At 53.4% G+C, this 25,373-nt stretch overlaps 1 protein-coding gene across 6 annotated transcripts; it reads right to left on the reverse strand.

The window, feature by feature from the left end:
- Positions 1 to 203: 203 nt before the first annotated feature.
- Positions 204 to 24,623, reverse strand: DBF4B (DBF4B-CDC7 kinase regulatory subunit). 6 transcript variants are annotated; one of them, XM_084615969.1, is made up of 12 exons: positions 24,273 to 24,623; positions 22,699 to 22,871; positions 21,635 to 21,829; positions 19,733 to 19,819; positions 18,495 to 18,564; positions 17,145 to 17,215; positions 13,421 to 13,457; positions 11,421 to 11,466; positions 8,206 to 8,322; positions 4,095 to 4,221; positions 3,363 to 3,487; positions 204 to 2,669 (listed from the first exon to the last, which is right to left on the reverse strand). In XM_084615969.1, the coding sequence occupies exons 1-12, from the start codon at positions 24,352 to 24,354 to the stop codon at positions 1,220 to 1,222; spliced, it is 2,580 nt and encodes an 859-aa protein (XP_084472095.1). In that variant the 5' UTR covers positions 24,355 to 24,623; the 3' UTR covers positions 204 to 1,219. The 6 variants fall into 6 exon arrangements, with proteins under 6 accessions (XP_084472095.1, XP_084472094.1, XP_084472098.1 ...); XM_084615968.1 differs by having other exon boundaries at positions 22,699 to 22,874; XM_084615972.1 differs by having other exon boundaries at positions 24,336 to 24,622.
- Between the last annotated feature and the right edge of the window lie 750 nt (positions 24,624 to 25,373).

The following is a 25,373-nucleotide window of genomic DNA, read 5'->3' on the forward strand; positions in this document are numbered from 1 at the left end:
AGAAGACCAAGCGCCAGGATGTTTGGACCCACCCAGACCGGCAGCACCCCCACCCTAGAGCAGTGCCCCCATCCAGTGAGGCCACAGGGTCCCAGCTATCAGCCTTTGCAGGTGGGGTCTTCTCCCAGGCCTCGCACAGGGGAAGGATCAGCAGCCAGGTTAACCCCAGGCAGCCGCATGATGAAGTGGAGTCTCACACTGGATCATTACACTCATTCAGTTTATTTTGGTTTAAAATGTGTTTTTAAAACAAGCAGGAAGTTTTAAACACCAATTATCTGCAATGGCCAGTGGAGACAAGAGAGACAGGGGAGCTATGGCCCCATGGAACAGAGCAGAAGCTAAAACAGGAAGAGGAATCGATCCAGACAGCAGCTCATTTCCCCCATTAACTGCACCACAAGTAGGAAGGAGCCAGGGAGATGCAGAAAGAGCAGAGAACGTGAGAACAGAAAGATACTGTGGGGAGCTCAGAGCAGTCACTTCCAGAAGACAGCAGCTCTTTCTGGACGAGGGAACGTCTGACTGCCTGCCTGCCGCATGGGAAGATGGGAGAAAACCCTGCTCCATCTGCAGATCAGACTAGGGGCTTCCCGCCTCCACCGGCTCTGGCATCAGCTAGCTGCACACTTGACAGGTGAGGTCAGGCCAGGCCACTGGCTAAGGGAACGCTGTTTTCCTGGTACTAAGTGCTCACGTCTCCCTCCTCCAGGGTCAGGCTGCAGAGGGTGATGGAGGAGCACAGGAGGTGCGTGTATGAGCAGCACTAATGAAATGCGGCAGGCCATTAAAAAGCCACTATCGAGCAGTTGGACACACGGTGCAGTCTAGTCTAGGCAAGGGAGTCTGTTTCCTGGTCGCTCCATTGAGGGGAGAGGAGAGCCAGGCCATTGCTGGTCAAGGCCAGGCCAGGCCCAGTGGTCTGTCCCCATGGGAAGCCAGGGCTAGCATGGCCAGGCTGGGGAGAGTTCTTCCTGTGGCTGAGCTCCACAAGCAAGTGAACCAATCAGATCAGTCTTGCCGAAAGCCTCCAGGCTCAGCCCCACCCTCCATTTGCAGCCAGTCCTTATTCCAGTGCCCGCAGACCGTCTCCGGCCAGCCTTGTGCCTTCTGATGGCTGTGGGGAAAGTGGTTTGCCACAGCCGTCTCTGCGGGGCTCCCTTAGCAACTGTGCTTGGGGGTGAGCCCTAGTTCTTGACGGGGTCTGTGCAGCTAGTGGCTAGCTGGTCCAGCTGCCCAGGCAGGCCTCAAACACAGCGAAAGGGGCTCCTTCTGTTTCTGCACGACAGTTCCGACAGCTCTGGTCATCTCTGCCTAAGTCCAGCTCAGACTTCTGCTTCAGGACCGAGTAGAGATGGGACTCATAGCCGCTGTCTTGGACATTGATGCAGGTCCTCCGGAGCACCTCCAGGTCTACTGGCCGGTTTCTGGTGCCCTGCAGAGCGTCCAGTGAGCAGAGCAGCTGGACGTCCCAGTCCGACTCTGAAGAAGAAGATGGTGGCCCCAGATTTGGGCCAGTGTGGGTTCTGCAAGGGGCAGGCTGGAGGGTGCTGGGATGGGCGGCCAGGCTTTCGCCAAGGTCTGTGCTGTTGGGTGGCTTGGGCAGCGCACCTTCAGCTACTGCAGGGCAGCGCAAGCGCCTGGCTGGGGGGATTGGCAGGTGTGGGAGGGCCGGATGGACTGCAGAACAGCTGGCCTTGTCCCAGGTAGGTGATTGCAGCTCGAGGCCAGACTCGGCCACACAGCAGGGAGGCTCTGGGGCCTGCTCTGTAGACTGCCCCTCTTGCAGGCCCGGAGTCCCGCTCTCCCAGCCCTGCCGAGTGGCTGTGCTCGCCAGGGTAGCCTCAGTGTCGGCTATAGCCATGGGAACAGGCTCGGGAGGCTCTGGGAGCACATGGGCTCTGTCCTGAGGCGTCGCTGAGGCAGGGAAGCTGCAGAGCCTGCTGGAAAGCAGCAAGAGCTCTGCTCCAGGAGCACCAGATGGAGCAGTGCCAGCAACCCCTCCCACAGCCAGCCCCACACCCCGATGAACTGAGCTGCAGCACACCGAGCCTGTCTGCTTCTCCAGACGCAGGGGGTTGCTGCTCGGCTGTATTATCCTCGGCCTCTTTTCCAGCCGCATGCAAGGGCTGTCAGAGAGTTTGCGTTTCCTGGAGCAGGGCGATGCTCCCAGAGGGTGACTCAGGGACTCGAGTGCATCCTGGGGAACAAGTTCAGGGGAGCAAGCAGCTGCCTCTCCAGGCAATCCATCGCTGGCCCAGGTCCACTGGCTGAGATCAGGAGCAGTGGCCAAGGCAGTAGCCCCCACTGCAGTGTTGTCAACAGCAGACTGGTCTGTGTTCTGACACCAAGCATGGGCCCTCCCAGCTGGCCCTGTGCTAGCAGATGGCCTGGCTCGCAGTGTCTCCTCAGCCCATAGCCCCAGGAGGGGGTGCCCAGTGGGCAATTCTGGAGGAGGGAGCTCGCTGACCTTCTCCTTTGGCGTCTCCTCTGGGCCTGTGGCGCATTCCCCATCCAGCACAGACACTGCATTGAGAGACAGCTCTGCTTTGTCCTTCCTGGCCAGCTGGTGCTTCCATCCCAGCTCTGCAGCTGGTGCGCCCAGGCCTTCCACAGCCTTTGCTCGAGAGCCACAGAGTTCGTTGTCAGCTGCAGGAGAGCAGGGCACCCTGGGAGAGAAAGCTTCTCATTTAATATGGGAGCCCCTTGCATGGAACAGAAGCCAGGGCTGTGCAGCACTCTAGCAGGGAGCCAGCACGATCTGTGCAGGGATGGGGTATTTAAGCCCCTCTGCTCAGAAGGTGAGGCCGAGTAAATTGGGAGATCGCCTGGGAGGAGCAGTGGCTTGAAATGCAGCTGTGCAGAACTCCAGCCCAGGAGTCATCAGGGTCACCTTCACCAGGTCAACTTCACCAGGGTCACCTGCTGGCTGAGCAGGACAGCCTGACCCAGCCCCAAAGGGACACACCCCAGCACAGAGAAACAGGAGGGGGACTGAGGAGATGTGTATTTTGGGCAGTGAGGGGTCCTGCGTCACAGGAGATGAGCCACTCTTGGGTAAAGGCATGAGAGGGGTCTGGGAAATTCCCCACAGGAACCAAGAGAACAGCCCCAGGGCAACAGGAGCCCAGAGTGGCTCGTGTCTTTGAGGGTGTAGCAGGGGAAGGAGCCAGCCTGTCTACCCTGGACACCAAAGGGAACTTGTCCCCTAATCCTGCTCTGCCAAAGGAAGCAGGGCCCCTCCACCAGAACTGCCTGCCTGTCACTGAGCAGCTGACTGGCTGTGGATTTTAACCCACCATGATCCAGGCTGCCCAAGCCAGACCCTCAAGCCCCAGGGCAGCAAGCTGTTTGTGTGTTACCTGGGGGGAGAGGACCAGGCTGGGATCTCTGCAAAGTCGTTGGTGAGCTGAGCGATGACGTGATCCACAGCCGCATACTGAGAGGCGTCCAGCGCGAACCGCCTGTGCCGGGGGCTCTGGAGGTGCTGGAACAGAGCAAGGGGAGCGTGGGGCCAGCAGCTTCTTCTCGCAGCAGCAGGCCCAGGAGAGCAGGGTGCAGCTGAGCCACAGTCCCATGCTGGGGAGAGTTCCAGGGAGCAGCAGTAGCTGCTTGCCCTGCAGGTAGCTGCATGGCAACTGCTGGGGAAGGCTAGAGGCCCTCAGGGACAGGCTGTGGGGCCAAGGGGAATGGATGTGGGCACAGAGGGAATGCGGCTCTACCCCTGCCCATGGCTATGGTGCTGGGAACATCCCAGGGCCAAGGTATGACAAGTATGGGGCAAGAGCAGTGCAATCTGCAGCTTGGCTCCCAGCTGCTGGGATGGGCAACAGTGCTGGCACCCTAGGTGCCCCTGGGCCAGGGGCACAACTGCCCTGCGGGACTGCACACTCCCAGCTCCCAATGGACTTGGGCTGTTCTGCTGAGACAGGTCAGAGGAGCGGCAGACGGAGCCAAGGCACACCTGTAAGATTGTCTGCTTCCCCACTGGGCACGCCTGCGTTGGGCATATCTGCAGAGGCTCTGCCTGCCTTGAACCATGAGCAGGGGAGACCAAGGCAGCTCCTGCAGTGCTAGGCCAGTGGAGCCCTTACCATCTGCAGCTCCCCGAAGGTCTCCTGGCAACATTCACAAAACCCCTTCCTCCTCTTGGGCACGGTGGCTGGGCTGGACCGGGGGCTCCTCTCTCTCTCGCTGTGCGTCAGACAGCCCTCGGGGGCTCTGCAAGGGGACACAGTACAGGCTAGATATCCATATTATCCCCATGCCTAGGCATCGGTTGGGCTAGGTGTGGTACAAACAAGATGGCCTCTGCCCCCGGGGGCAGACAATCTTAGGGACGAGACGAGACGGGGAGCACGAGAACGCGGTGAGAATGCTGCTCAGCGTGACAGGCTGTGGGCTCTGCACACTAGCGGCCTGACTGTTGTCGGGTCCATGTAGGCACTGCAGCAAAGGAGATTTAAGGTGGGATCTGAAGGCGGGCAGTGAGGCCGCTGTGGGAGATCTACAAGGAGCTCATCCCAAGCGTGAGGGGCAGCAGAGAAGAAAGCACAAAGGGGCGAAGAAGGCTAGCATCGCTGGGCTGATCAGAGGTTGGAGTTGACTTCTTCATAGCAAAGGAGAGGTGAGAGGTAGGGTGGGGATAGGCCACAAAGGGCCTGCAGAGTGAAGACAAGCAGCTCATGTTTAAGGCGACAGAGAAGGAGGAGTCCGTGGAAGGACACAACAAGGGTGGGGGGAGGACATGGTCAAGACAGTGGACAAGGAGAACGATGTCTGTAGCAGTGTTTCGGATATGAGAGATGCACGTGTCCAGGCCAGACAGAAGGAGGCTGCAGTAACTGAGAGGTGAGATGGGCCTGGATGGGAGCTCTAGGTCTGTGGATGGATAGGAGAGGCCAGACCTTAGGGATGTTCTGCACAAAGAACTGGTACAATAGACACAGTCTGCGTGCAAGGACCTAGAGGGAGGTCAGAGTTGAAGATGATGCCTGGGTTACAGGCCTCAGTGACAGACAGGACAGTGGGGCTGTCCATACTGAGCAAGTCAGAGTTGAAGGCAGCAGGGACCCCCAGCTCACCGAGTCTGACCTCCTGGGCACCAGCCCCACCCAGCACCCGCACACTGAACCCAACTGAAATGAGCCCAAAGGGTCACAGCCTCAGAACACTGGACTATGCTGCGCCACAGGCCGAGGGGCACCAGGGCCCGAGGCCCTTGAAATGGGAGGGGAATGATGTGAGATACACCCAGATAATCCTGGCCAGTGACCCGCCCCCCCCATGCTGCAGGGGAAGGCGAAACCCCCAAGCTCACCACCAACCTGACCTGGGGCGGAATTCCTGCCCCACCCCACATTCGGTGCTCGGTTAGACCCTGAGCTTGTGAGCTAGACCCATCAGCCAAGCACCTGAGAGAGAAAATGCCCAGGGCCACCTCAGAGCCCTGGCGCTCCCATGCAGTAGCCCAGCCCAGCCACGACCATCCTGAGGCTTCAGAGGAGGGAGGTAAACCCAGAATTCCTGACTGGGACTGAAAGCAGCCTGTATTCACATCCTACACACCACTGTAATAATCTTTGCACAAAAAAAGCCTTGTGAGGTACCAATAACTCGCTGCTCATTAACATTCTTGCGCAAGGTCTGCATGTGATGGGTATGGAGAGTCATGGTATCATCATCAGAATGTGTGTGAACCAGGTCTGTCCCAAACAAAGGGATGAGAGTTCCCTGTTTACACACCCCCACCAAGCTGACAAGGGGCAGAGGCAAACCTCACACTAACAAGGGGAGGGGAAAAAGAGGGCAGCATGGCATCTGTACCCAGAAGGAGACAGACACTTGTCCTGGGTTTCACTTTTCCAGAGGAATCCACTGCAAAGGCTCCCTGGGCTATAAAGAACCTGAACCTCCAGTGGACTGAACCTCCAGTGATAAGCAGCTGAATCAGCTGCTGATGTACGATATTACTGTACTACAAGAGTTTTGAGTGAGGCCTTTTCTGACAGCTAAGGACTCTGGGGATTAATATCACTGAACTGGCTGTATTAACACTCAATGAGGAATTCTGGACACTCACTGATACCAGGCTGTACCGCCTGCCCAGACAGGAGGGGATGGCACAGCTTTCTACCTCTCTCCTATGTACATGAAGCATAGAGGAATCAAACAATGGAAGCTGCTTTTCATTGAACTCAAAGGGGATGGGAAGCCCACAGGAAGGGAAGAATAGCATGAGAACATCCTGCTTCTTGAAACAAAGTCACTGACCTTCAGAAGATCTAAGCAAGGACTGAAGCCATCTTTGGCATCCATCACTACACAGACAAGAGGCTAGAACCCTTGCAAGCTGAGAAAGACGAGTCCTTCAACGAAGGGGGGGGGGGGGTGCGCGTGAAGTCGCTGGAACAGAATATAGGTAAGAAGTTGTCTTAGGTGAAAGATCTTTGCCTAAGCAGACAAGGGAAGCCAGCACCTTGTACCTTTGTGAACGTCAGCCATGGCTGGGAAGGATGACTGGTGAGAGAAACCCATCTTGAAAGCCTATATCTTGCTAGATTAAGTTTTAGGCCTTCAGAAGCATATTTTATTGTGTTTTACTTGTAACTCTACCTTCATTCTTTAAACTTATTAACAAAATTAAGTGAAATCAAGTATATTTCATTTTTATCACAAAAAAATATTTAAAGAGAAGGGTGAATTTGTGCCCAGTTAATAAGCTGTGGTGTGCATATATCCTGAAAGGAACAAACGAACCAAATTAGGTCTCTGAATGGTCCAGGCGAGGGTTGGACATAGCAGAGCACATGGTTTGCCAACATTTGGGACTGAGAGTTGGGGTCACCCTGCAGGTAGTAACCCCGGCTGATGGAATCCACATAGTGCTGTTGACAGGCTGCTGACCCAGCACTGTCCAGCACAGACACTTGGGGCATGCACTGGCTGTCAGCAGTCCAGGTTGGGAGCTACACCAGCAAAGCAACAGGTTCCAGGGTAGACAGTGAGAACATTGCATCCTGCAATGTGACCCTGACTCCTGCAGGGGACCAGCTGGGTCCCTGAAGCATGGGTTTATAGGAACACACACTGGAAGTGGCCCAAGGGCCGCTGCCTCAGTCAAATGGGTCCAGCTCTCTTAAAACTAAATATGTGGTTACCCCAGTAGCTCCTGCAGAAGAGGTTGTTCCAGAATCTCACCTCTCTGCTGATTAGAAGCCGCATTTCCAGCCTGAATGTGTTCATGGCTAGTTTATCCCCGTTTCTTCTTGGGCCAACAATGTCCTTCAGCTTCAACAGCTCTTCACCCCCGCCATAATCAGAGACCAATCATGCCCCACCTGAGCCTTCTCGCTAAGCTGAACAAGCCGTAAGGTTGGCTCTCCATTCCACTAGTCATCCTAGCAGCTCTTCTCTGCACCTGTTCTGGTCAGAATTTACCTTTCATGAACATGGGCGACCAATGTTCCAGATGAGGTCCCACCAGTGCCTTGTACCATGGCATTGCTCAGCCCAATGAGAAAGGAGGTAGTGGGCGGGGAAGGAGGTGGATTAAGAGCTCAGTTTTAGCCATGTTGAGCTTGAGCTGACGGCTACACATCCATGAGGATATAGGAGAGAGAGAGGGGCTGACAGGAGATAGGTCTGGAGCAGAGAGGAAAGTCCACGTGTTGTCAGCACAGAGAGAGTTGCTGAGCTGGTTTGTGGAGGAGATTAGCCAGAGGTAAGAGCTAAAGGAGAAGAGATGTGGACCAAGGACAGTCCTGTGGACCCCCCCCTTCTCCCCCCTCCCAGAAAGCTGGCGGAGGAGCAGCAGCAGCATCAAGCCCCAGAGTGTTCAGGAGTCACGAGGGCTGCAGCTGGGTCACACAGACTCACTTACTCCCTTCCCCAGAGGAGTCTTTGTGAAACACAGGCTCGGGCACAAGCCATCAGCACAGCCAGGTCTGAGGATGGCGAGGCCACCTGCCAGCCAGGGGCCCTCCCCATCCAGTTGGCAGTTTTCCGACCTAGAAAAAGGTCACGGCTCAGATTAGCTCTGATCAGGCTGAGCCGTGGAACAAAGGAGCTCAGGAGAGAGTCTATTTGGCCGCATGCAAAGGAGCTAGGAGTCTCTGATGTCCGCAGGGAGTCTGGGATACCAATGGCACCCAGGCAGCAGTGGGGCTGTAACAGCCACACTCCCTGGCAGCTTGCACCACCTACCTAACTCTGCAGGAGCTTGGGGGGGTTTTCAGAGGCTCAAATGGGCTGGATCTGTTCGGTGCCAGGAAGTTCAGGTCAGGGAAGCTCTTGAATTGGTGATGGAAGGGCCGGAATTTCCTGCAAGAACCATCAGTGTCAGACGTCAGGCATGGCTGTGACCCATTTTGGCCCAGTTCTCACTTACCTGGGCTACTACAGGCTCCCCCACACCTCCTCCCTGAGCCTTCGTCCAAGCACAGAGGCTCAATTCCTGCGCCCCTGACCCCTGCTTAGGGCTTCCACGTCCCCATTTAAATGACATGAATAGGCAGCAGGTTTAAAAACAAAAGGAAGTACTTCTTCACACAACGTAGAGTCAACCTGTGGAATCCTTGCTAGAGGATATTGTGAAGGCCAAGACTATAAACAGGGTTCAAAAAAGAACTAGATAAATTTATGGAGGATTGGTCCATCAATGGCTATTAGCCAGGCTGGGCATGGATGGTGTCGCCAGCCTGTTTGCGAGGAGCTGGGAATGGGTGACAGGGGATGGATCACTTGATTCCCTGTCCTGTTCATTCCCTCTGGGACACCTGGCACTGGCCACTGTCAGAACACAGGATGCTGGGCTAGATGGACCTTTGGTCTGACCCAGTATGGGGCTGTTCTTATGTTCCTGTTTCCCTTGTTAGATTGAGATGAGAGTGGACCCCTGGGGTAGTTTCAGGATTCAGCATGTTTACACCATGCCTTGATTTGGCCCAGAGACTCTTCCTTGGGAGACTGCTGGGGCAGGCAGCTTCCTACAGAGCCCTCAAGTCCCCCTGCTCTCTGCTTGCTCAGAGAAGGTGGGCTGAGCTGCAGGTCGAGGGTTCAGCTCTGGAGACCTGTGTTGACTCCCTGTTGCAGCTCCAGCCTCTGTCCCCATTTCCCCAGCTCCCTCACTTCCACACCGCTGGACAAGTCCAGCCTTTGCATCCATGGAGGGCCCCATTGACTGCAATGTGGACAGCACTTAAACTCATGAAAGCCAGACTTGCCTCCTGTTCAGGGGCAGACAGCAGCTTCGCAGACAGGGCACCACCACCGGTGGAGGCCATAGGGCAGGTGTTTGCTGCCTAGCCCTGAAAGATGCTGGTAATTCCGTGGGCATCCTGCATCCCATAGCTCCAGCTGTTGCTACCACTGGTGGATGTGAGCCACTGGGCAGTTATGTACTTGATTTTTCCAAGTGTAGGACAAGGCCTTTGGAACGGTGAATCCCAAGGCAGCCTTCTCCCTGCACCCTCCCATCCCATGTGCGGAACTGCACTGGGCCTAGAGTACAGGACGCAATCAGCAGTTTGTGAAAATCTTTGAGGGACACAGTCTCAGCTAGAAATGCCTGTTACCAGCACCTGAGATTAAGCTGATAGCACTGAGAGACCTAGTTCTCCTCTCACGCCTGAGCTTGGATTGCATTACACTCCAAGCCAGGGACATTAGAAACTGGTGCTGACTATTATCAGTGTTGCAATGGCACCTATGAGCCTGTCATGGACCCAGCCCCACTGCACTAGGCCCTGCATAAACATAGAACCAAGATGGCTCCTGGCCCAAGGAGCTCACACTTGCTATCAATCCATTTCACTCTGCTTCTTACGCTCTCACCCAGTGCAGGGGTGGAGTTTCTTTTACTGCACGGAAGGTTTTACCCGAAACCTGCTGATACTTTAGAATTCACCCTTCTGCTCTTTGTGCTTTGTTACATATTACTCCCAGACCTAACACTTGGTCCTGTAGCTGCTTGTTAGTGCCCCTTCAGACGTGGGCTTCAAAGAGTACTTAAGGCACTCGAGTTCTGGACGCTGCCGTTTCCCACGCCTCTCTAAAGCAGTGGTTTTCAAACTGTGGGTTGCAACCCAGTACCGGGTCGTGGAATGGAAGACACTGGCAGCTCTGGTCAGCACCCCTGATTAGGCCGTTAAGAGTCCCATCGGCGGTGCTGCCTGGCTAAGGCAGGCTAGTCCTACCTGTTCTGACACCACACTGTGCCCAGAAGCAGCCAGCAGCAGATCTGGCTCCTAGGCCTGAGGGGCCCCCCCGCACGGGGCTCTGCGTACTGCTCCTGCCCCAAGCATAGTCTCCGCAATCCCAGCCAATGGGAGCCATGGGTGCAGTGCCCGCGGGTGAGCGCTGCAGAGTCTCTTGCGTGGCTCCGCCTAGGAGCCAGACCTGCTGCTGGCCGCTTCCAGGGCGCAGCACAGTCCACAGTGCCAAGACAGGTGGGAAGCCTGCCTCTGCACCCCCGCTGCGCCGCTGACCGGAAGCCGCCAGAGGCAAGCCAATGCCCCAATCCCCTGCCCCAGTCCTGAGCCCCCCTGCACCCCAAATCCCTCATCCCTGACCCCCTCCTGCACCCCAACCCCCTGCCCCAGGCCTGAGCCCCCCCAAACCCTGAACCCCTCATTCTGGGCCCCACCCTGCAGCCCTCACTGCAACCCTCTGCCCACCCCACACCCCAAACCCCTCATCCCCAGCTCCGTTGGGTTGCAGGCATCAATTTTCTTCAACTGGATCGCCAGAAAAAAAAAAGTTTGAAAACCATTGCTCTAAAGGATTGTATTACTTAGCTGTGCAATGAGCTACACCCTAGAAACAACTGCTTTCTAGTAAGAAAAGTGCATCATAAACATCATAGTCCTGTAACATTTGCTACTTCCCAGGGCTAGTCACATCCATTGCTACAGGGACAAACGCAGCTCAACAAGTGGCAAGAATCTCTGTTCCCTGTGGCTTGGTAGGCTGCAATTCTGCAAGTTACTTGAGCAGCACAAAGAGGCCCAGAGATCAGGGCCCATTGTGGTGGCTGCTGTACACAGACAGGCCCTGCCCATGGAGTTTCTCTCTAAACACACTGGGGGACGAACACACAAGAACTGGGGCCCAGAGAGATGAAGTGACTTGGCCAAGGTCACACAGAGAATCTGGTTGAGCTGGAAATGGAGCCTCTGTCCAGTACTGTCACTTCACAGTGCACACAGGTAACCAAGGCTACATTTCCGCACTGCATTTACCCTTCTTCCCCAGCACCGGAAGTGCATCAACAACTCTCTTGTCAATGGAGGGGCTCGGAGGGTTCTATGGGTAAGAGGGGAGGGAGCATCTGCCGAGGGACTCCTCGCAGCTCTTCAGCCAGGAGACCAAAGTTTGCCCACAAAGTTAAAAGAAGGATCAGATTGAAAAGGCTCATTCACCTGCTCCGGTCCTCAATCTTCAGAAACGGGGGCTTCAGTTTTCCCACTAGAAGGAGAATTCTGCAGTTAGCAGCTGGCCTGGGCAGGCATTCCCTCCCCCCGCCCCCACCATGCACACCCTATCCCCATCATCCAATCCCTGGCTACACAGAACTGGACTCCAAAATCTAAAGTTTGTTTTTTTCCCCCCAATATTTATAACACTTCTGGATGCGAAGAAATCCTGAAAAAAGAATCAAGATCTGTTTGCCAGAGTCTGCAGGCAGCCTGAAACAATAGCCCGGAGCAGCATCAATTTTCCACTTATCTCCACCAGTGGACTCTGAAGCCTAATGCTAAGGATGCAGATATTTCAATGGACAACTTTCAGGGCAGATAGTCATTTAGAAGGCAAAACATACAATCTGTGTTCAGAACCTTGGTGGGGACGGTTAAGTCTAGAGAAGATTTAATGGACAGCTGAGAGACAGCGAAGAGTTAAAAGCTGCTGCAGATGAGCGAGCAACAAGATAGTTAGTTCTAACAATAAGGGCCCAAGTTGTGGTCAGGCCCAGAGCCAAAGTGCGGCTGTTGTCAGAATGCACTCCATGCCAGGCGGACAGCAGGTACCAGCGTGCGCTGGGGGAGTGGTAGCTGAACTCGGCCTCAGCAGAGTGTCAGGATTCAGACAGCCTCTTCTGGGGCATCAGGTTGATTATTCCCATAGGCAGGATCTTAGGGCTGTGCCTTCCTGCTATGTGGGTAGCACAAGGCAAGTAGCCTGGTGTGTCCCAAGCTGTGCCAAGGTGCTCGGTGCTGCACTTGAGGAGGAGGATTTGGCCGACTGAGGAAAGCACAGGAGCAGCTCCAAGTGCTTTTGTAGAGAGAGTGTCAAACTCACCACAGTCACAAGGGAGACTGGAGTCTTTGCTTCTTTATGATTGGCCCAGGCCTGAGAGGTGGGTAGCCCCCTGCCCAGCCTTGGGAGATCAAGAACACCAAGTTTGACCACCCCTGCTGGGGCTGAGGCACCCAAGAGGCCTCTGAGCAGGTTTGAGCCAAGATTTTTCTGCAGGATGTTAAGTCACTGAAGGGAAGTAGCTGTTCAAGCACAAGGCTGAGACTGTTCCCATGCAGTTGCTAGTGGCCTGGCCGGAGAGTTTTGATCGGTGACAAACCCCACCCCCAACTGTTCCGCTTTCACTCTCCGGTCACAATCTTTACACTAGCTCTCAGTCACTGGAGGTTCTTCCAGGCCAGACGAGACTGAAGTCTCATGTCAGCAGGAAGCAAGGTTTCCTAGAGATCTCCAGCCATCTTTGTCCCATTATATAGGGGCAAGAGAGGCACAAAGCTACTGTCTGCCCCAGCTCTGGAGGTCACCTTTTAACAAACAAACAAAAAACAAAAAGCTGCCTTCGCGGTTTAGGAGTCAGACTTGACTCCAGGCTGAATGCTTTGAAGGCAGCAAAGGCTTCTCTGAATGCTCCCTGACCAGACTGCACGTTAAGGCACGGTCAGTCCCACGTCGGCACCACCGCGGCATAGCGCAGCCTTCTGCTAGCAGGAGTGAGTGGGACGTGGGGGACACGTCCTCCCCTCCACAGGGCTTCATTTCACAGCCAACACGGATTCAGAGACCGAAGCACCAGTACCGCAGTTCCTACCATGACTCTCAATTCTAGAAGCCCTGCTGGAGAGTCTCTCATAGCACAGGGGAGACCAGGTAAGTGGACAAATGATTAACAGGATTTTAGACAAGATCCCGCTGGAAAGCAAGAGTAGAAAGCCAGCCACACAGGAAGCATCCTAGCTATGCTTTCAAAATGCTGCACAAGCTTTAAAGCACGACAAGGAGAGCCCGGCAAGAGGTTTCTGTCTGAGCTTGGACAGTAAACGGCTTTGAGGGAACAGAAGTTTTTGCAAAAACAAGTCGTTTTGTTGAAATATCACAGTGAGGCGTTTTCACAAAGTCTCCCAACCAGCTCGACACCAGCTGAGAGCAAAGCTTCTGTACTGACCTTTAAGGACTCCTGGCCCCACTGAGAAACACTTCACCTAGACAGAAAAAACAGACAGCATTTAGGATGGGAGCCAGCCATAGACAAGACTAGCAGCCCACTGATTCCAGAGCAGTGAGGGGGAGATGCCAGCACAGGGCATGCTCATCCTTAAGGCAGTCCACGGCTGCTGTGCCCCTGGTGTTTGGCAGATCGGACTTGGTTTGCATAGCTCAGCACTGCCTAGACCAGACTGCTGGAAAGATCATACAACTGGCCCTTCCTAAAAGAAGGCCAGCCTCACCCGTCCCCAACCCTAGCACAAGCCTGCTGGCAGACTGACTGTATACCGCATTGTGATTTTACCTCCCTTGCAAGTTGGGTGGAGAAAGCTGGAGTTTCCCCCTGTAAGTTGGTTGGGATCTGGGCCTGTTGTAGGTTGAGACCCCAGCTGGTCATCCAGCCTTGCCAGCCTAGCACTAGGCCTGAACTGCACCTGAAGTTGGCTTGCTAGACGTATTTCAGCTTGGGTGAGCTTTTTTAAGCGAATCTAGTTTTACCAGTAAAAGTAACAGCACGGACTCAGTTATACTGAGCTAAAGGTGCCTCCTCTTCCTGCATAGAATAAGGTCTTTTCTACCAGTATAACGACATTCCCACTAAGCTAGGTTATACTGGGTTAACTATACCAAGCGCATCAGAGTTTCAGGCCAGCACCATCAGATCATCTAGTCTGACCACCTATATATCACAGACCACCCCCAACCCCTGGACACACCTATATTGAGCCCGATAACTCCCTAGGCTAAAGATTTCAGCCCTCAGGAGATGAAACAGTTGCATGCCACAGGCAGAGAACAGAGGCATTAGTGGCATCTCACTCTTGAGGCCCCTGCGGTGGCAGGGAATTGATCAGTGACCTGCTCAGAGGATCTGGTTTGTGACCCACACCGCATAGGAAGGTGGACACCCCCACCTCACCCCTGCAAGGTCTCTGCCAGTCTGACCTTGGGGGAAAATTCCTTCCCAGCCCCAAAGCTAGTGATCAGTGAGACCCTGAGCACATGAACAGGAGACATCAGCCAGGCAATGGAGAAGAAATTCTCTGCACCATCTCAGAGCACTGATCCACCCTGTCCAGTGTCTCATCGCTGCTTCAGAGGCAGGTTAAAGAAAAAAAACCCCACAAACAAAAACCCCACACAGAATACCTCTGGCCAATTGTGCCCTGGGGAACAGACTCCTTTCTGATCTCAGCAGGCAACCTGCTTAAGCCCTGAAATGTGAGATTTGATAATAATCAAGGTCTTCCTACTGATCTGCAAGTGTTAGGAACATGCAGATGACAATGCTGGGGGCAGTGCAGAGCTTCCTGTTCCCCCCCATAGTCCATGAAGGAAGGGGATGAACAGGGGTTCAGAGATTCAGAGTCCATGGCCAGAAAGGGCCACCGCAAGCACTAAACAGCTGCAGCATTGCTCCTAGAGCAGGATTAAAACATGTTGCAGAAAGATTCTAATCTCACTTTAGAGACTCCAAGCAAGGGTGAGTCTACCACCTCCCAGGGAGGCTGTTCCAATGTTCACTCACCCCCAGTGCTGGCAAACTGCCTCTTACATCCAGGTGGAATTTGTCCAACTTGACCTTCTAGTCACTGGGTCTTGTTCCGCCTTTGGCGGCAGAGTTGAATAGCCCCTCTCATGATCAAAGATCTTGTCCATGTGTCAGTGCCCAGGTGCAGTGAGCAACTCACCCTTCAACTTTAATGTCAGTAAAACCAATAGATTGAGTTTAAGCCTCAAATCACGAGGCTCCTTTTCCAGCTTCTGGATCACATGGGGCCCCTTTGAACTCTCTCCAGTATGTCCTCATCTTTGAGGTTTGGACACCAGAACTAGGCAGTGTTCTAGTAGCGGTCTTACCAATACCATACAATCATAGTAATGAAGGTCTGGAAGGGATCTAGAGGGATCATCCAGTCCCATGCTAAGGTAAGATTAAGTCAGTCCAGACCATCCGTGACAGGTGTGCATCTAACCTGGTCTAAAAAAGAAACACAAAACCATCACTTCCCTACTTCTACCCAATATTCCTTTCCATACTTGTCCTTCTTGCCATGCTTTTACACTGAGCTCTCATGTTGAGGGACATTTACAACAAACACTCTGTCCTTCTGAGTCACTACTTTCTCCCAGTCTTCCATCCTGTATGTATAACCTGGATTCTTGGTTCCTAGATGTACTACCTTACATTCGGCTGTATTAAAATGCATTTTGTAGGATTGTGATCATTTAACTATTTAGATCATTAACAGTATCCTTTCCTTATTACTTACTGCCCCAATCTTTGGGTCATCTGTAACTTTACCAAAAATTTTGTATCACCTAGAATGTTTAGGGAAACTAACTTGATTTGTTTTGTTGAGCTTATAAGATTGGTCGAAAGAGGTAACAGTGTTGATGTAACAGACTTCTGTAAGGCCTTTGACTTGGTACTGCATGATAGTTTTATATTCTAGTTTTTAATCAAAGTAACATGGCACACACTAAATTGATTAAAAACTGGCTAACTAAACAGAATCATCCTCCAGCAGCTGCATTTCTAGTGGGGTCCTGCAGGGATCAGTTCTTGGCCCTAAGATATTTAACAGCTTTTATATTTTCTACCAGGTCATGATAAGTCATCACGGATAAAGTTTGCAGATGTCAAAAATTGGGGGTGGTAAGTGACGATGAGGGCAGGTCACTGATTCAGCATGATCTGGATCATTTGGTAAGCTGCATGCATGCAAACAATGTGTGTTTTTAATATGGCTAAACATAAAATGTATACATCTAGGAACAAAGAATGTAGGTCATATTTACAGTGGGAAAATGTCCTGGGAAGATGTGATTAAAGATTTGGGGGTCATGGTGGATAATCAGCTGAACATGAGCTCCAGGGGGACGCTGTGGCCAAAAGAGCTAATCCTTAGATGCATAAACAGGGAAATCTCGATTAGGAGCAGAGAAGTTATTTTACCTCTATTTGGCCCTGGTGCAACTGTGGCTGGAATACTACATCCAGTTCTGGTGTCAATTCAAGAAGGATGTTGATAAATTGGGGAGGATTCAGAGAAAAGCCACAAGACTAATTAAAGGATTAGAAAACTTGCCTTGCATCGAACGACTCAAGAAGCTCCATCTATTCATCTTAAAGAGGTCAATGGGTGACTTGAGCATAGGGTGTAAATACCTACCCAGGGAACAAATATTTAATAACAGGCTCTTCAATTTAGCAGAGAAAGGGGCAACACCATCCAGTGGCTGGAAGTTGAATCTAAACAAATTCAGACTAGAAATAAGGCACAAATTTTTAACTGTGAAACTAATCAACCATTGGAACCGTTTACCCAGAGTTGTGGTGGATAATCCATTCCTGACAGTTGTTAAATCCAGACCGGATGTTTTCTAGAAGATCTGCTCTAGGGATTATTTAGGGGAAGTTCTGTGGCCTGTTTACACAGGAGGTCTGACGAGATCACCACAAAGATCCCTTCTGGCCTTAGAATTTAGGAATGGTTGATAAAAATACTGATTGGCACTGGACAAAACCAGTCCCTCTGGGGCTTGCTCATTGACCTTGTATGTCAGACAAGGCCTAAAGTGACTCTGCTGTAAGAGGACTGCATCCTGGGCTAGTCGGGAAGGACAAAACCCACTTGTTACCAGGAAGCCCTGGACTGGGGGAAGTTTCGGTCAGTTACCATCGTCTTCTCACTCTGCTTCCTTGCTCCTGAGACGCGGAACAGCAGCTGCTGCACATAGGCCATCATTTCTATGTGGGGTGGGAAGTCAAGGAGCTAAAGCCCAGAGAAACAGAGGGAGCTGCTACTCCTCAGCACCCATAGTGAACAGAGGATGAAATACAACTCCATCGAGCTACCCACCACACCCGGGAAAGTGCTTTAGCACCCTCCTCTGCCATCTGTGGGAAAAGAGTGGTACTGCACATCCTCCTTCCATGGAGGAAATAAGGACAAGAGCTAGTGGCCAGATGGGAGAGGGAACGCTGCGTGTTGCATGCTACAATCTGGCTCTAAGTGTCACAGTGGGAGCTAAGAGCTTTCAGCCCTAGATGGCAGATTGCTGTGTTCGCCCTGAGAGACCAGGTGGGTGAGAGAATCTCTGTTCTTGGACCAACTCCCATTAGCCCTAGCCAAGGCAGACGTAGCAGCGTTTCCTTTTACAGAAAGATGCAGAGGAGGTGCAGCATGCCTTGGAATTGGACAAACAGGCAGAAGCTGAGCTGCCGCCCACTTTAGCCCAGAAACTCTAAACTCACGTTGGACGGTGCTGGGTGTGCATGAGCCCAGGGTACAGAGCCTCAGCTGTTGGCTCAAGTCCAGCAGAGACCTAGTGCCCCAGCCCCATTGTCAGTGAGAGGCATTCCCACTGCTCCCCTCCCTCACTGAGGCTCTCAGCCAGCTGCTCTCGTGGGGGTTGCTACATGCCAGGATCAAGGCACTTCAGCAGGGCTCGCTGACATGGTCGACATTAAACATGTCTGCTTAGAGAGAGGCCTTCAGGGCCATCAATCCAGCAAGGACGTGCCTTTGACATATAGACCAGGTATTTTCCACTGCATGCATCCGATGAAGTGAGCTGTACCTCACGAAAGCTTATGCTCAGATAAATGTGTTAGTCTCTAAGGTGCCACAAGTCCTCCTTCTCTTTTTGCGGATACAGACTAACACGGCTGCTACTCTGAAAACAGACCAGATGTTATTCTAAGGAGTAGTGGTGGTTCTGTGCCGGTGTTTAGAACCCTTGGATCAGGAGAGGAAGGTTACAGTCAGACTACTAGGAAAAGACCAGAGTGGGTCTGACCAAGCCCACACCCCGTTCTCCACACACAGACTTTTGAAGACCCTCCTCTGAAAGCCTGTTTCCTCAGGCCAGCAAAGCCTCAGTCAGTGTAACCCATTGTCAAATTCTTGCTCCTCCCCCCATAACCAGCCATTCACCCCCCAGGTCATTGATTTAACAGATTCAGAAGCTAGATATTAAAGATCAGAGTCCCATCCCCACAACACAAAGTTTCTGTAGAAGGATACCATCCACATGCAAGATCCGAACGCCCCAGGAGCGAGCATTGACAAGGATACTACTGCCACTGCTGGAATCCTGCACAAACAAGAGGAGAGACTCAGTGATGTACAGCCCAGGGCAGAGTGGACATCTCAAACTGTTTGCTGGCCTCGACAGGGTATGAGATTATATTGTGTGTCACATCATTGTCAAATCATTAACATTGGTCTTTCCTGCCCCCCATCCTCAGTCAGCAGCAGGATTTTAGCAGATGTCATTTTGAGAACTTCTAGAGTTGGGAAGCCTAGTGAAAAGGCTGCAATCCCACTGCTCAGAGGCTAGAAAACTGCTTATCTTGACTGACCAGAAATCAGTTGTAGCTAAGATCATCTTGGTATAAGAGTTGCCAGCTTGCTCTTTTCAAGACTAGAAACAAGAGCTATCCTGCTGTAGAGATGGGATTTTTGAGTAGCCACTTCTGCCTTTGCCATTTCAGAAAGCTCAATCCTGGGCCAGCTCCCTGACCCAGAGGGGATCTGTTGATTTGCAGATGAAATTGGCATTTCCAAGTCCTAGGGCACGTGGTGCAGGGAAGAGGAGAAATGTTCTTATCCTGACTCAGAGCTGGAAGCATGAACTAGACTATGTCAGCTGTAGCATGAACCTTTTAGTTAAGCATTAACGCCATGTACTGAGTGATCGGAAACCTTTCAGCATAAGGTCTAGAGGCAAAGCCTCCCACAACTCTGCAGGCAGGCTATGTGGCTAACCAAGTCCATGTCACACGTGGCTTTAGTGCTCCCTAGGTTATTGCTACTTCTGATGCCGCTGTGATGCTCTTCTAGGCCTGGTCTACACCTAAAAGCATCAGGTCAACCTTACTACATCACGTACTTAGGCCTACCAGACCCCACTGTCGTCTTCCATTGAACTAGTCTGGAGAGGTGGGTTATCTACACTGACAGAAAATCCCCTTCTGACGACGCACAGTCACTGTTATGCAGTCGTATGCGTTGCGTTAGAGCAACAGGAGTACAGCTACCTGTATGAGTGTCCAGCCCAAGGGGCAGCACGTGGGAAAGGAACAGGCCCCATAAGGGGCTGAAAGGCTTGGAACCCCAGGCAGCGTTACAGTCTTGCATTTTCAAATGGAGGACTTGTCCAGGCAATGGCCCACATGGAATCTAGTGATGGGCCAAGTCTCTGCACCGTTCCCCAAGCACAGGCTGGATTGCTGCCCTGCTCAGGAATGCCTTGCACCTACCTGCCTAGAGGAGAAGCCCATCACCGTGCCGCTCACCTGGTTCCTCATGGCCTTCTGCAGCAGCTCCTTCCCCCTGCTGATCAGAGCCTGCAGAAGACACAAGCCAAACAGCATTTAGACCAAAAGCTCCTGAGCAGCCAGCCAGGTGGACCAGTACACTACTGCCCAGATAGTTTTAAAGGGCGAGGGCACAGATCCTCAGTGTCCCTGGCACCCCCAAACCTCACTACCACCCCAGATTACAGACCTCCAGGGAGATGCAATAGGGTTTAACCTTCCCAGGAGAGGATTCTACTCAGAGCCCCCAGGCTTCCCCTCTCCACCCCAGGCTCCTCACTGCAGATGTCCTCTGGAAAAGGACAAGCTCCTCTTGGGCAGCAGCAAGTGACCTTTGTACTTTAAGGCTCTGCTCTATGGGACTGAAAGTCTGCCCTGGACACCTAGAGCCCCCCACCTGCAGGTCAGCCCGGTTTCAGCCTGATGGATCGGAGACTACAGAACAGGTCAGGTGAACTGTGCAGCAGGAAAGCCATGGGAATCTGCTAGGGAAGCCATTTGGCCTCTGCATAGGCATGCCCAGCAGAGGCCATGTTACAGTAGGATGCCCTGTCAGACCGCAGGGAGACAGCAAGGTTTCTTCTAGTTTGGGGGTAGGACTCAAGCCATCTGACCTTGTATTTCTTTATTACTCTGGGCAGCCCTCAGCGCAGTCATGGCCAGTGCCCCACCCGGTGCTGTATGTTCTACTGTTAGCAGTTCAATGGAGTCTGACTGTTTTACAGGCTGGGAAGATGGGCCTTGAAGTGCAACACTGAGCCCCTTTCTCGTGACCTGCCAGCTCCCTTCTCTGGCGGCATGGCTGCTTCCCAGCCCACCTATATCTTACCCCTGCTGCCTCCACCTTCTCCCTCTCCAGCATGTCCTCCCACCTCTGAGGGTGCACAGAGAGTTCAACTTAGACCTGTTGAGTCCAGCCCCCTGCCCCAGACAGGGATTTGCTGACTCTGAGCAGAATTGGCAGGATGCTTTCCTTGCAAGCTGGAAGTTCTAGGTAGGGGACCCTGGGTCTCATCCTACCAGCACCCTGATGATCGTTCCTCTGCTCTAGCGACATTTCTGAGCTTGGGGCAAAACCCAGTGACATGCAGAGCTGGTCCCTGCATGCAATCTGGAGTAGGGGAGGGGCATCATTCACATCCATCCCACCAGCCAATACCAGGACAAGTCACACAAAAGGAAATTAGAAGCAAATCCATACAAAAAACAAGCCCCTATTATCTCTGCTGAGCAGCAGGATTAATCAGCCAAATAAACAATTTCTTCCAGCATTTAGGCAGGTGCAGCACATCTATACCTCCAGCTGAGGCAGCGAGGCCTGCCACACTTCCAGTCTGTAGCGACCCTGAAGGGAAGCATCAGTTTTTATGCCACCATATCCTGCTACAAACCTGTGTAAATTCCTACGGTATTTATCCCTTCACCACTGATTAGCAATAGTCTGGATGTGCCGGCCATTTGCTGCACCGTGGGGAGTTTGTCTGCCACCCTAACATTTCCAGTTTTATTGTGAACTGTAGGCTAGTAAATGAAGGGCACATCGTAGTGCCACTGTATGCTGTTGGATGGTGCTGCACCCCAGAGGCAGTTGCACCAGTCTCTGTGGACACTTTGCAGAATGTTTGGAGATTAAAAATGCTATAGAAAGATTTGGCATCTCAAGCCACTGCCCAGAGGGCAGGGCTCATTTATCGGAGTGTGAACAGCACCAGGACTGGGACAGCTGAATAGAGAGGTGTTCTCAGTGAGGCAGACAAGCTCTTCTGCAGCTACTATTCTCAGGCTCTGCTCCCCACCAGCCACTGCCCCAAGGCTTAAGGCTGCCTAGACCCTCACAGTCCTTACACTGTCTGCTGGCTTGTGGTGATGCCCCGCATGGCTCCCTTTGGGCATAGCAGAGGGCAGAGTCTTTGCCTTGGCATCCCCTGAAGCTGTGCTGCTCCGTTTCTCAGTCGGTCTCCGAGGCCCACTGTACAGTTTGGCCTCTTTGCTGCTGGAAACCACATAGCTGACTTCTTTACTCAAGAAGCTTTCAATCACCTGGACCAAAGACAAAAACAGAGTCAGCTGCAAAGCCACCAAGTCCACAGCAAGGTCTGGAACATCTTAAAGAAACCACCATCTTCAGTTGCCTAGATGCAGGAACAGGGCTGCATGAGACCTAGTCTTTAAGCTAGACATTTCTCCCCTTCCAGCTCCATCCCTTACTGTCTTCCAGTCTTAAGGCCTCCTCCCAAGTCACGCTGGACTATTAGTTACATGCAACTGAAAGATACCTTGTAAGGACTATACTGCTCAGCCTAGTGAGCTGGGACACTCGAGAATCAGTTTACACGTGTACTCAGAACCCTTCCCTAGCCCCTCTGTACAGCGCATTAACCACAGTGCCCCCAGCTGCCAAATGCACTGTTCTTGAAAAATTGGCCCTTGGTGTCTTCAAGAGCTCAGCTCCCATTTAATGGCCAAGTTTTCACAAGAAACCAGCACCCAACATGCATCCAGGGGCTGAGCTCCTGAAGAACAGGCACCACTCTTGGGAGCTGACTCTTTCGAAAACCTGGCTCCACATGAATAGACCTACAAGCAGCTTGTGACGGACTGTCCCCATCTTTGGGCTTAAAAAGAGCATTCAAGACTTCCTGAGCCCTGCAGATGGGAGCACAAAGGGTAAAGTGACAGGGCCGGGTCTTTCCAGGAATGCATTCCTACCCACCACTCCCACTACCATTTTAGGTTAAGGTTTGGACTAGAGGCACTGAATTCCACCACCCCACCCAAGTCCATTCAGCAACTCTGCCCCTTGTCAATGCATCACTCCTATAGCAGCATCCATTCAAGTCTTTGGCTCTTCTGGAGCTAGAGCGCAGCTGCTTCATGCTCTCCAACAGGCAAGGTGCCTCCATACTCACCCCACCCAGCTGCTTTATTGTCGCCACCAGAAACTCCATGTTCTTGTTATTCGGCAGGTCCAGGTAGAAAGATTTTCCCAAAAAGGGCAGGTTCTTGGATGACCCAGTCACCTCCTGCTGCTGTTTCTCTGGGGGTCTCCTTTGCCTTTTCTCTGATTGGCAACCCATCCTACCTGCTAAAAAACACAGCCACCAAGAGAGTCAGCCTCTCAGATGAGCAGTGGGGAGAGCACAAGGGACGAGGGTATCTGTCAAACATACAGCTAAGGGTAGCATAAAATCCCTCCTTTACCTGTAAAAAAGGTTAAGAAGCTCAAATAACCTGGTTGGCACCTGACCAAAAGGACCAATAAGGGGAGAAGATACTTTCAAATCTGTGAGGGAAGGTTTTTGTTTTGTGTTTCTTTGTATTCTCTCTGGGTCAGCGAGGAACGAGGGCAGGGAAAATACATCTTCTAAAGCCATGTCTGAACTAAGCATTTAAGATTACAAATTGTAAGTAATAGGAAAGAAATGAGTTTGATTATCTTTTGTTTTAGCCTGTGAATTTTCCCTAGGCTAAGAGGAAAGGAGTACTTGTGGCACCTTAGAGACTAACAAATTTATCTGAGCATAAGCTTTCGTGAGCTACAGCTCACTGCATTGGATGCTCCTTTTCTTTTGCGGATACAGACTAACATGGCTGCTACTCTGAAACTAGGCTAAGAGGGAGGTTTATTCCTGATTTTTCTGGCAACTTTAAAGTTTTGCCTAGAGTCGAATCCTCTGTGTTTTGAATCTGATCACCCTGTAAAATTACCTTCCATCCTGATTTTAGAGGTGCTTCTTTTATTTTGTTTTTATTATAAAGTTCTGTTGTTAAGAACCTGATGGGGTTTTTAGGACACTTACAAACCAAAGGGGCTGGTCTGTGCTCACCTTGTTAACCTATTTGGTTGGTATATTATTCTCAAGCCTCCCCAGGAAAGGGGGTGAAGGGGCTTGGGGGGATATTTTAGGGAACCAGGAACTCCAAGTGGCCCTTTCCCTGAATCTTTGTCTAACTCACTTGGGGGTGGCAGCAGTACCCAGCCAAGGGCAAGGAAGGATTTGTACCGTGGGGAAGTTTTTAACCTAAGCTGGTAAGAATAAGCTTAGGGGTCTTTCATGCGGGTCCCCACATCCGTGCCCCAGAGTTCAGAGTGGGGAGGGGACCCTGACGCTATCACAGCTGCTTTGGGCGCCTTCTGCCCAACACACAAGAGAAACAAGCGGCAACACACCCCCAGGGAAGAAAGGGACAAGCAAGTCTTTTAACGCCTTGTTGCCATTACAGAGGGGTTTGGGGCGGGGGGGGGGGCATGTTTTAAAGCTGACGTTCGCCCTGAGGCCATCACCCCCCCAGGCAATTGCATCCTACCGCCACAATCTCCCGGGGGCTCGCGGGGGGGGGCGCGGCCCGCCCTGGCCCCCCGGGGAGCGGCTGCCGCTCGGTGGCGGCGGGGGGCTCGGACAGGCCCCGCGCCGGGGACACAGGGGCAGCGGGCGGGCCGGGGCGGACGCGGGGCGCGGAGAGGGGGCGGGCCGGGGAGCACCTGGCGGCGGCGGTGCCCGGCCCGGCCTGCCGGGAAGCGGCGCCCACCCCGCCGCTCGCGTACCGGGCTCCGGCTCCGCCATCGGGGATGGAGCAGCGGGCGGGTCTGGGCCCGCGCCGCCCGGCCCGGAACAGAGCGCTCGGGACGCGGCGAGGAGCGAGGCCTGCGCCCCGGCCACGCCGCAGAGCCCCGGGGGCCCAGAGCGCTCGCCGCCGCCTTCGCCTCACAGCGGCCGCGGCTGCCGATTTAAATTTCCGCCCCGCCCCCTCCGCCGCCGGGCCGACCCAGCGGGCTACGGCGGCCGGGGAGGGACCAACCGCCCCCCTCCTAAGCCAGCGCCCCCGCCCCGAGAGAGGGCGGGGCCCAGGCCCGGCGCCGGGGGTTGGGCCCCTCCCCCCCACGCGCCCGGCGCCGCGGCACGACGTGCTGGCGTCACGGCAGCGCGAGGGCGCCGGCCCGGGGGCAGGGGGCGCGCGGGGGCTGCGGGGCGGGGCTCCGGGGGCCCGGCGCGTGTCCACACGCGAGCGGCGGGCGGCCCCGCGGCGGTGGTTTGTTTTCGGGCGGGCCGGGCCGGGCCGGGCCGCTGGGGGCCGCAGGAGAGCTGGAGTCTCCCCGCCCGTCGGGCCCCGCTCCGGGCTGCCTCAGGCCGCCCTCGTCTCGGCAGTGGCCGGAGCGGGGCCCCTTTGGGTCAGGGTTGGGGGGCAAAGGCAGGCAGCCGGCGGTGGGGGGCGGGAAGGCCATGGCGGTGCTGCCCCCGCGGTGCTCTCCTTCTTCTGTGGCTAAGTCTCCTCGGGCTGACAAGCTGGACTCAGCCCCGGGCCTAAATTCACATTAATTTTCCTTTATCCTGCTTTTCATTTGAGGCTCTCGGAGCCCTTTGTACAGGGGAACATCCTTCTCCCCATTTAACAGATGGGGAAATTAGGTGCGAAGGGGCTGCAGTGACTTCCCCTAAGTGAGGTCCCGACTCACAGTCCTGTGCCCCTTCCACGGGGCCACATCACCTCATTACTTTGACAGGCAGCGTGGGTAACACACTGACGCTGCCTGCAGCTCAGAACGCAGGAAATTCAGGGTGCTGTTGGAAAATCCCTGTCTGGT

The sequence above is a fragment of the Lepidochelys olivacea genome (assembly GCF_965140295.1).
Source record: "Lepidochelys olivacea isolate rLepOli2 genome assembly, chromosome: 27".
NCBI classification, from domain to species: Eukaryota; Metazoa; Chordata; order Testudines; family Cheloniidae; genus Lepidochelys; species Lepidochelys olivacea.